The following is an 11,325-nucleotide window of genomic DNA, read 5'->3' on the forward strand; positions in this document are numbered from 1 at the left end:
ACCGTGCTCGAATTTTCCCCCCATAGTTGTCCTCTGGTATACAGTTCGTTTGTGTGTTTTTGTGTCATCTCCATGTTGGAATCTATTACGTAAGTCATCGTCATCTAAACGGGTCGCGCTGGTGTTTTGTTCGGAATTATCAATGGTATGTGTCTAACCATGGGATTGCTGGAACATCTGTCTCCCCTCGTTGTTCACTAGTGTCATAAATCTTTTAAGATTCAATCATACGAATCTACCCTTAATCGTCAAGAAGATTCAAGATTCAGATTCATTCCTTGAAGATCCCGAAGTTTCCCGAATCCTTGAAGATGCTCGAGTTGCTAAATCTGTCTAAATTTTAAGTATCTACAAGCATTTAATATCAGGTTTTCATATATCTCGGAATTTGGAATACTACTTTGGAATCTTGGAATACTAATTTTTGAATGGACATATGGGAATTTCGAGAATGTAGACTAGTAGTCCACCAAGTTGCAAGAAGTTTGTTTCTCACCGAGACCCGTTTTTGTTCCATAACAAGAACAGTGAGGTGATAACATTGGCTATTACTGGACTCGAGAGTGCTTAATTATGTCGTAGTAAATACAAAAAATAAAATCATTACGTTCGCTAATGAAGAATAATTATACGACCATTAATTTTAAGAATAATTATACGACCAGAAACAGTCGAGCAATCATAAATCTTCAAAGATGCATGACTCTTTCCATGTGCGAGATATAACTCATTGTCGTTCCATCAGAACTTACATTGGCGAATCTTGAATATTCACGAATTTTGAAGAAGTAACGAATTTCCTTATTCAAGTTTCAGGTTCGTTGATGCGTTTCAATGTCTCATTTAGAAAAAAAAAATGTGGAAAACATACGAAACCCTGCACTACGTGCCCTACCGTATCAAAATTAAACTTGGATGGGATAAAATCAACATTGGACCAGTCCAATGCATGCACACATTGCAAAATGACTTGAAAATCCCTATAAGCACCAATCTCTAATCTTAACCTTATCTCATGCTCAAAAACATTTCACATTCAAATTGTTGGGTCGGCTGAGTCCATGCGTCCGGGATACATACGCTGCATGTTAGCTGTGTTAATAGAAACGTTGATCGTGCGTTTGGGAATGTGTTAATGAGTTCGTTAGTTTTTCAAAGTCGACGATGCTTTCCGTAGAGCCTTTAGACATTTAGCGACAACTAGTCATTGCACGGAACATTGGGCGCATGCATCCCAGGAAAGAGTGTAATACACGTGTGTGTGTATGTGTAATTCATTAAAACCGTTTTTGTGCACCTAGCCGAGAGCTGAAGAACTAGGAGACGCTGTGTCTTGTAAACTAATTCTGATCCCGCAAATCGAAAACCACCGCAATTGCCATCGCAAAATGCCGTGTTGTGTCACCTGCCCACACGCCCGCGCACACCCCTCCTGGACGATTCTGGGGATATTTTGGTTTTTTGTTTGATTTTTGGGGCCATTATTTTGAACAAGGGGCAACAACAAAGACAGAGCGCGAGGCAGAGAAAATCAGTGTGCTCCAAGTGTTTTCGCGCACAGTACACCATTTCCCAATATATCCAGCACCGTGTAGCTAACATTTTGGTGTCTTTTTTGTTTTCTTCTTCTTCTTTTTGGTTACTCCACACACTCTTCCTCTCCAGAACAAGGTGACGGACAAGTTTAAGCGACCGTTTAAGAAGCGCCACTCGAGCGTGTACCATCAGCCGACGAACCGCGTCAACAAGTTCCTGTCGCAGGCGATCGAGGCCCGGAGCGTCGACCGGGAGAAATCGGTGCATGTGAAGCGCATCTCGCTGCAGTTTCGCGAGAAGGAGAAGGAGCGACAGTACCATCAGGACTTTGATCTCGGCTTCACCACCGCGATGGGCTGCAGCCTGCTGCTGCTGATACTGAGTGCTGGCCTGCAGGTATGGCTTTAGCTGACCGATGAGGGAAGACTTTCGAGTGCGCATAATTTATTCCATCTCGTTCCGCAGATATCGGCCCTACCACGAACGCTTATTCTTCTACTGTTGTTCCTAACGGCGTTCGTGTGGATTAGCGCCATCCTGATGTTGCTGCTAGCGGTGCGGCTCAAGTGGATCTTCTGGGACCTGTCGCAGAGCTTCTCGCTGCGGCTGGCTATTACCATCTTCACCATCGTGCTGCTGTACTCCGTCGGACAGGTGAACGTGGTAAGTATAAATTAAGAGAGAGAAAGAGAGAGAGAGAAAAAACAACTACTGAAACTGTTTATCTTTCTCATCATCCCCTGGCTAGTTCACCTGCCTGTCAGACCATCCGTGCACAACCAACTTTACCACCAAAAACATCCCGAGCGTGGAGTCGCTCGGTACGGTCGGTTCCTCTAGTGATATTCTGATGAGCGCGGGCGAGCTGCACCGAAACGAGCCGAACCTCTGGACGGCTGGTCAACAGCACCACCAACCGCTCAACAACTACAGCCACCGGAAGTGCGCCCTGCCACAGTACATCGCCCTTTCGGCGGCCTATTCCTTTCTCTCCGTCTCGATCTTTTTGAGGTAGGAAGGGGGGGAGCGTAATTTTTTATATTTCACTTACGCCGCTCATCTAATGAATCTCCCGTTTTCGCTCTACGTAGATTGCCGATACTGATCAAAACAGTGCTGGTAACGCTGATGGCGCTCGTGTACTGTCTGTTTATCGAGCTGTCGCACGCCAACATCTTCGACTGCTACGACCAGCGGGTCGAGTCGGCCATCCCGCTACACACGATCTCGGTCGCCCGGATACTGATCTTCATGATCGCTATCCTGGCGCACGGCCGGCAGGTCGAGTGGACGGCCCGGCTCGACTTCCTCTGGCAGCTGCAGGCGTCGCAGGAAAAGAAGGAAATGTCCGTGCTGCAGCAGTCGAACCGGCGCATCCTGTACAACCTGCTGCCTTCGCACGTGGCAGCCCACTTCCTGGACAACCAGTTCGCCCGCAGCAACATGGTAAGCCAGTCAGCGAGCGGGGGTTGTTCAGGTTTTAGAAATCCAGAGCTGTTACAGCTAGCCGCGATTATGCATTTAATTGATTATTTTAGGACGTTTTATTATCTCAATAGCTGGAGAATTTGATATCTTTTCTTTTGGTGTACGATAAGCCATATTCCAGAGCTGAAGCAGAAATCCAGAGCTGTTACAGCTAGCCGCGATTATGCATTTAATTGATTATTTTTGGACGTTTTATTATCTAAATAGCTGGGGAATTGGATATCTTTTCTTTTGGTGTACAATAAGCCATATTCTGATAAATATTTAATGAAATATAGCAAAATTTCACGATCACTTTCACGCAAGGTCGTCTAAAGCGACCTTTACGTGAAATGTACTTAATGTAATGGGAATTTGAATCTATTGCACTCTTGTTGGATAAATCTTATAGGAATTTCAAAGGCGCCTCCAAAAAGAGTCCAATTTCCAACATATAAAGTTCACTTCAAATAGGAAAGAGTCAAGGAAGTGTCCCACCCACAAAAAAACCCATGGAAAATCCTGTTGGAAATTGCACTTAAGGCAAAACAGTTATTAAAATATAAAATATAAGTTACTTTCGTATTGGCGCGGATTTGTAAATCTGGCACGGATCCTAAATGGCGGATTTCGCGGTTTTTAAAATCGAGCACAGAGCGGGGTTGTTGTGTGCGTGACGCGCGCGCGCACGCGCAATATGTGTTAACTCTTTTAAGAACGGTGCTCTTTTCATTCCGGCAGGCGACCATGCGACAGGACCTGTACCACCAGAGCTACAGCAAGGTGGGCGTCATCTTCGCGAGCGTGCCGAACTTCCACGAGTTCTACACCGAGCTGGACGGGTCGAACCAGGGCGTGGAGTGCTTGCGGCTGCTGAACGAAATCATTGCCGACTTCGACGAGCTGCTGTGCGAGGAGCGGTTCCACGCGATCGACAAGATCAAAACGGTCGGCAGCACGTACATGGCGGCGGTCGGGCTGATCCCCGAGCACAAGATGCTGCCGTCTGAGCCGGGCTCGATGCGGCGGCTCATGACGGCGCTGGTCGACTTTGTGAAGGCGATGCGCATCACGCTGAAAAACATCAACGAAAACTCGTACAACAACTTTATGCTGCGCGTGGGCGTCAATGTGGGACCGGTGGTGGCGGGTGTGATTGGCGCCCGGAAACCGCAGTACGACATCTGGGGCAATACGGTCAATGTGGCGTCGCGCATGGACTCGACCGGCATACCGGGCTACACGCAGGTGACGCAGGAGGTGGTGGATAGCTTGCAGGGGTCGCATTTTGAGTTTCGGTGCCGCGGGCAGATCAAGGTGAAGGGCAAGGGCGACATGGTGACGTACTTCCTGTGCGAGCAGAATGAGCAGCATCTGTTCGCGGGCGGCATGGTGACTAACGGCCTTGCTGGCGGTGGTGGAGGCGGCGGAGGGGCTAGTAGTGTCGTGCAGCAGCAGCAGCAGTCGGTGGATGCGGTCGGGTCGACGGCCGTGCTGGCGATGGTCGGCGGTACGGGTACGGGCGAGACGGGTGGTACGATGGGAGCATCCGGTAATGCATCGTTGGGACGCGATCGAGCTGGTGCAGCAGCACTACACCATCAATACATGATGACGCCGAACGGGAACATGGCAGGATTAGTACAGCAACAGCAGCAGCAGCAACAGCAACAACAGCTTGGATCAAACTCTAACATGAAACAACGCATGGAGATGGAAGCGGCAACGGGCAAGAACGGTCGCTGGCAGCACGATGGCGGCAGCTACAGCAGCAAGAAGGAAAGCTACAACTTTCTCGAAAGCCCCAATCTGCTACACCAGCAGCAACAGCAGCAGCAACAACAAATGGTGCAAAATCAGCAGCTCCAGATGAAACATCTGCACAATCAGGGACAAGCGTCGAAAAACTCGATGCAATCGTTCCACTACCCCCAGTCGTACTCAAACCCCGCTCAAGCAGCACAACCGCAACAGCAGCAGGTGAAGGGCGGCGTGTACAAGCAGCACAACAACATCAACAACAATCACATCCTGAGCAACAGTGGCTTCCACCACGGGCTGGAGAACTACGGCAAGCGCAACTACGACTATCACCATCACGGGCAGCCGGGGGCGGCGGCATCAGCACACAAGCAGCAGGAGCAGCCGACGTCGTCGCAGTTGGGCGCCGGTGTGCAGCTGCCCGCGACGAGCTACAACATACGCGAGAACTTTAACATCATCGAAAACCCGAACGTGACCGATCTGGACGAGAACAACTTCAACCACCATCAGCAGCTGTTGCCGCTTGGGCGCGACCATCTTAACAATGGGCACAAAATACGCAACCATCACCACCATCAGCAGCAGCAGGAACACCACAACTCTAACAATCGGGGCCTGTATGCGACCGCGTCCGAAAACGAACCACTTCTCGGCGGTGCTTCCGGTGGGAGTGGTATTATTGGGAATGCCATCATCAAACCGATTCAGCAAATACAGCAGCAGCAGCAGCAGCAGCAACAGCACCAGATACCGATGTACGAGCCACCGAGGTACGCGACGACGTCCTCCGTGTTTCCGCATGCGATCATTGGACAAGGATACGCTTACGGCATGTCGCAGCCCGCCCTGGTGCGTCATCAGCACATGCAGCAGCAGCAGCAGCAGCAGCAGCAACAGCAGCAGCACCATCATCACAGCAAGCAACAGCAGCCGGCTTACATTCATCATCAGCAGCAGCAACAATACAGTCATCCGAACCATCATCATCACAACCACCATCATCACCAGCAGCAGCGCCAACAATCGGCTTCCGTGCTGAAGCAGTACATCAAACCGCTGCCCAAGCTGCCGACCGAGTACGACGAATGCCGCGAGCTGTCCTCGACGGACGATCTGAGCTCGCGGCCCCACTCCCCGTCGGTCAGCTCGTCCGACGAGAGCTACTCGAAGACGACCGAGGGGGAGGACTTTGACGGCGAGCCGCAGTCACCGCTGCCGGTGTTCGGCACGGCCGGCGGTGTGCACGCTGCCGGCGGTGGTGGCAATCCAGCCCTGCAGTATCTCTACCCGTGCGACATACAGGTCGATCCGACCTCGCCTCCGAAGCTGAGCCCGATCGATTTCGGCAACCTGCGCGACTTCGAGGTGACGAGCACGACGGCCGAGACCAAGTCATCGTCCGCCCACAACAAGGGCGAATCGTGCAACAGCTTCGAGTACCACGAGAAGGGTGGTTGTGGCCCCGGGATGATAACGGCACCAACGGCGGCGGCGGCGTATCCGAAATCGCCGTTCGAGCGGGAGTTGCAGCGGCGCATGAACGAGTCCCAGTCACGCCCGCTGCTTGCGCAGTTGTCGGTGGTTAGTGACGGAGGCGACGGACCGAATGCGGAGGATCAGCTCAAGGGTGGTGCGTTCGAGCAGCAGCAGCAGACCGTTCACGACGGCTCGCTGGAACGGGTGCGGAACGTGAACAATCTGCTCGTCGCCAAGCACCCGGGCACGCTGGAGGCGATCAAGGAGGCAACGCGCAACAAGAATCCCTCCGAATCGAGCCACCTGTAAGTGATCGGCGTGTTTAGCGTGTCGTGGCAGTTGTTTTATGTTAAATAATGTTTCTTCTTTTTTCGTTTTGCAGTCAAACATCTGATACCGAGTCGTGTGAGATCATCCACGATTATCGCAAGAGCGAGCTGAAGGGCCGAATGCAACACCAGCAGCAGCAGCAACAGCTTAACCAAATGCAGCACCATCGCCATCGCAACTATCACGCGACCAAGTCGACTAACGACACGTCGTCCAACATTGAGGCGGACGAGGATATGCGCAGTGTGGGGGAGCGCCACCACTACAGCCGGCGGGAGCGCGAGCTAGACCGGGCGATCGCTCGAGATCGGGACGACGAGGAGGATGACGAGGAGGAGGAAGAGGAAGATGACGTGGATGAGGAGCAGGAGGATGATGAGGAGGAGGAGGAAGATGATGACGACGAGGACGAAGAGGACGATGAGAACGATGAGGAGAACGGGCAGCGGAGCGGTGGCCAGCGTCGGTTGCGCGCAAACCGTCAGCAGCGTGCGCACGAGCGGCGCGAACGATGTTTGAGCAACTCGGAGGGCACCGGGTCCGCCAACCGGAACTACATCACCGACGAGCTCACGTACGGTGCCCAGCTGGAACGGGACGGTGGTGCTAGCAGCGGCGGTGTCGCTGTAGGTAATGCTGCCGGTGGCGGGCGGGACAACAATGGCTCATCGCACCACAACCACCAATCGCTCGACTCGAACCCGGTCGAAAGCCAGTCCGAGTGGAGTGACGACGAGTGCCGGGAGGAGGCCACTGGTAAGATGCGCTCTCTATCTATCTCTCTCCCTATGTCTTCCCGCCGTGCAGCCGGGATAAACTTTCGCTCTCACTTCCGGTTTCTTGCTCTCTCTCTCTCCCGCAGGTGGCGCCGAAAGTACCGGCTACATCACGGACGAGCCGGGGCTGGAAAACATTTCCCTGCTCAATGAGGCCGGGCTGACCGACGCGGAAGGCGCCCTGTCCGACGTGAACTCGCTGTACAATGCGCCGGACGTGGACGACACCTCGATCTCGTCCCGCGCCAGCAGCCGGCTGCTCAGCCTCGACTCGCTGAGCGGGCTGTACGACTGTGATCTGGACTCGCGCCACGAGATGGCGATCGTGAGCGCGTCGCACAAAATCACCAACAAGTTCGGCCCGGTCGGATGAGAGCAGCTGGAGCGCGTCTCGTCGCGGCACGGTTCCCGGCAGCCGCCGCCGCCTCCACCAACACCGCCCCCACCACCGACGTCCCCACCACCGCCGCCGCCGCCGCAGCCCGGTTCACCGTTGGGCGAAACGCATGCGCCATCAAATGCATCGTAGAAGGGATTGAATGGATAGTGCGAGGGGAAGTTGAAGCGCGAAGAGTGCATAATGTTGTACATTAATTCTAGAGGAGCAGGTTTTTGGGGAACCGTTTAGCGCTAAGTTGTGAGGTCACGAAGCGAAGGATTTTTGTTTTTTTTTTTCTTCGAATATGGATTTGGAATTGAACTAACCAAGAACAGTGAATGAGTCGTGTAAACTCTTCTACTGCGAGGTTTTTGTCATCATCCCACTGTTTGGTTGCTTCCTGCTGCGCTTTCCGGATCCTCAACTCCAAACACACACACAAACCCACACTTACTTGCCTTATTAGAACCTTAACTGGACGGTGCTGCACCTCGTAGGAATCCTTTTTTGAATGTATTCCTACACTCCCGAGTTGATTTGTTGTGCCATAGACTTTTTTTTTATTTTTAACACACATTCCATCTTTCAGCTCCGTCTATTTTTAGCGCCTTCAAAATGCTTACAAAAACAAATGAATCTCAACCTTTCCTGCTACTAGTGTGGCCTACTTGATTTCTTCCAACCGTTTGATGGTTGTCTTTTTTCCCTTCGTGATGGTTAAGCGCTGGATGGTGATGATGATGGGATGGAGTGTTTTAGATGCACAAAGCTAGCAGAGGAGAGAGAGAGATGCCTTACGTATCTGGGCTGCCAGGGATGTAGCGCGCTTCGGTGGGATGATGCCAAACTCCACGGAGGGGGAGGAGGTAGTAGTAGTAAGTGGTGGCTGCAAAGCGGCATATGACGTGTGTGTAATCTCAGTGATCGTATGGACATTGGCGCTCCTTTCTGGCAATGATGAGATTCTCCTTTCCTTACAAACACAAACGTTGGGATGATTCAGTGTGATACGTGAATTCTGCAGTGGGAAAGGGGGAGGAGGTGATGGTGGTATTAGCAGTTAGGTAGTAGCGGTACAGCTGTACAAACTAACTCGTAAGAGACAAAAAAAACGAGATGCCGAGAGAGAGAGATAGAGAGAGATAGAGAGAGAGATAGCCTCGAATGTTTAGCGTTATGTACACACCGTGCATTTCTTTTTTTTCTATTGTTTTCTTGCTATTGAACATGAATTTGGTGAGCTTTTGAAATTCCGTTTGTATATGAGTATACTCCTTATCCTCTTTCTCTTTCTCTCTCTCTTTCTCTCTGTTTGCAAACACTCTGCTCCTTTGATTTGTATTATCTTTTCGCGGTGTACATTGGACAGGACGCTCCCAGGATTACAAACGCTCTTCTCGGTGTAGCGGGGAGGGTGGTTTGTTGTAAATTATCTCCCTTCTTAGAAGTGTTGATACATCAACTAAACAAACTATGCTGGTGCGCGAGCGTAACTAAGAGACTAATGCAGTGTAGTATGTATAAATACTTATATATATATATATATATATATATATATATATATATATATATATATATATATATATATATATATATATATATATATATATATATATATATATATATATATTTATATTCGTGCGTCAGCTATGGTGCATATTACGGCTCGCCCTCGAGCGCGGAACTACTAAAATCTCATGCAAGCTTTGGACTACTAGAATTAGACTACTTAATACGAATGTAAAACTCAAACGCACAGATTTCCCACCACAAACACACACACACATGCACGCATGTTTTGAGATGTGTCCCTTGGAAGCAGACTGATTGCCTTTTTCCCGATTCGGTTTCAAATTCAATCGCAACCTCCTCTTCTCAGTTTAAGAGCAGCGGCCTGTGCACTAGCACAGCACTTCTCCAACACCCAACGCCACGGCGCGCGTCCCTACTGTCAACAAACACACTTTTTGCTCATGTTGAAGGGGATATGGGGATGCTGACTTTAGGGGTGGCTGCGGCTCCATAGATTTCATTTGAAGCCGGCAGCCCGAGAGGGAATAATGCTCCATTTGCTGTGCGAGGTTGGCGACCGGAGAGTGGACGATTGTTGTAGCATACCAAAACGCGAAACACCACAGATCGTTGGAAAAGAAAGCGCAGTTTTTGTTTTTGTAACTATTATTTATATACTTCACTGGAATAACGAATAAAACTGTCAATAATAATCGTAATAAGACCATACGGTGAAATGCTCTGTTGTGCGTGTGCGTGGTAAAGTGGAAGCGAGTTGAGATATACGGGTACGGATTTGTACTTTAAATTATACCCGAGATCGTTACTGAGCGAAGACCACACAGCGCCCCATTTCCTCGGAACTTTGTATGCGATGTTTTTGATGCAATTTACGATTGTATACGACACGAAAAGGGGCAGCACACAATGTTGCATGTCAGCTTGGCGGGTCGATTACGCGCAAGATTGCATTGGAGAGCGAGCGGGAAAGTACGCACGATGGGCGAAAGAGAAGCAGCTGGTTAGGAGCCGTAGCACGGTCCCGCCAAAGGCCAGAACCAAGTGCGAATGCGTATTCGTAGGAAGAACGGCGCGGAGAACGCTTGGCCGGGGCGGTTCATTCTGTCCCGTTTTGTTATGAGAAAGCATTCCTAATCTATTCGCTTCGGCTTTTAGTAGTGGCGCATACAAACAGAAGTATTTTTGTACACATCCAAGCCCAATCCTCCTAGAGCCGGGGTAGTCCGGAGAAGAGTTTTTTTTATTTATTTTTTTAGTTTTATATCTCAAGTATGGAGAAACAGAAGGTTTCGATAAATCACAACATAATGTACCAGCTATTTGAGTTTTGTTTATTTCTACGTCTTTTCAATTAAATAAGCAACAAGAACATGATAAAATCGTTGTGAATGGCGCGATAATGGAAATATTCTGAATACATAATAACAATTATTAATAGTTGTAAAAGCTCGATCAGTGTTAGCACTGCATAAGAACGCAACGAATTCTGATTTTTTATTAAATTCAATATACTTGTTGATTATTTTTTTCCAAGGGGAAAGGAACGGTTAGCATGTACAATTGGCACGCATATTTATTAACCAATAAGATACGCAGCAAAGCGTGAATTCTCCTGCAAGGAATTTGAAAACTTAAAGTGAAACTGGAAAGTGACTATAAATATATATATATATATATATATATATATATATATATATATATATATATATATATATATATATATATATATATATATATATATTTATATATATATATTTATATATATATATATATATATATATATATATATATATATATATATATATATATATATATATATATAAAAATATATATATGTCAACACCTAGATCGTATTTGTTCAATTTGTAACATTTAAAATATGAAATAAAACATCTAAATGTGCTGTTTCCTATAATTCATATTGGATTTTTTATTCTTGTATAAACGTATATCTTGCTTTGCATACAGCCGTTTTCGCTGAATAGCGGCTCTAACTCTCCTATTTTTGTCTCTAAGGCGCCAAATTTTTGGCAGCGTTTCACAAAATTGGCCTCTAAACCAAAA

The 11,325-nt window shown here is 48.6% G+C and overlaps 1 protein-coding gene across 11 annotated transcripts in view; it reads left to right on the forward strand.

Moving 5' to 3' along the window:
* Nucleotides 1-8,978, forward strand: part of LOC120906721 (Ca(2+)/calmodulin-responsive adenylate cyclase) — a 54,239-nt gene extending 45,261 nt beyond the window's left edge. For 10 of the 11 annotated variants that reach the window (XM_040318610.1, XM_040318612.1, XM_040318606.1 and 7 more), the window contains 7 exons: nucleotides 1,666-1,932; nucleotides 2,002-2,199; nucleotides 2,285-2,547; nucleotides 2,628-2,982; nucleotides 3,745-6,548; nucleotides 6,626-7,329; nucleotides 7,436-8,978. In XM_040318610.1, the coding sequence (XP_040174544.1) occupies nucleotides 1,666-1,932; nucleotides 2,002-2,199; nucleotides 2,285-2,547; nucleotides 2,628-2,982; nucleotides 3,745-6,548; nucleotides 6,626-7,329; nucleotides 7,436-7,722 (4,878 nt within the window). In that variant the 3' untranslated portion in view covers nucleotides 7,723-8,978. The remainder of the gene's footprint in view (nucleotides 1-1,665; nucleotides 1,933-2,001; nucleotides 2,200-2,284; nucleotides 2,548-2,627; nucleotides 2,983-3,744; nucleotides 6,549-6,625; nucleotides 7,330-7,435) is intronic. The other variant, XM_040318616.1, reaches the window with a different exon arrangement.
* The last annotated feature ends 2,347 nt before the right edge of the window (nucleotides 8,979-11,325 follow it).

This window comes from Anopheles arabiensis, chromosome X (assembly GCF_016920715.1).
Source record: "Anopheles arabiensis isolate DONGOLA chromosome X, AaraD3, whole genome shotgun sequence".
NCBI lineage: Eukaryota > Metazoa > Arthropoda > Insecta > Diptera > Culicidae > Anopheles > Anopheles arabiensis.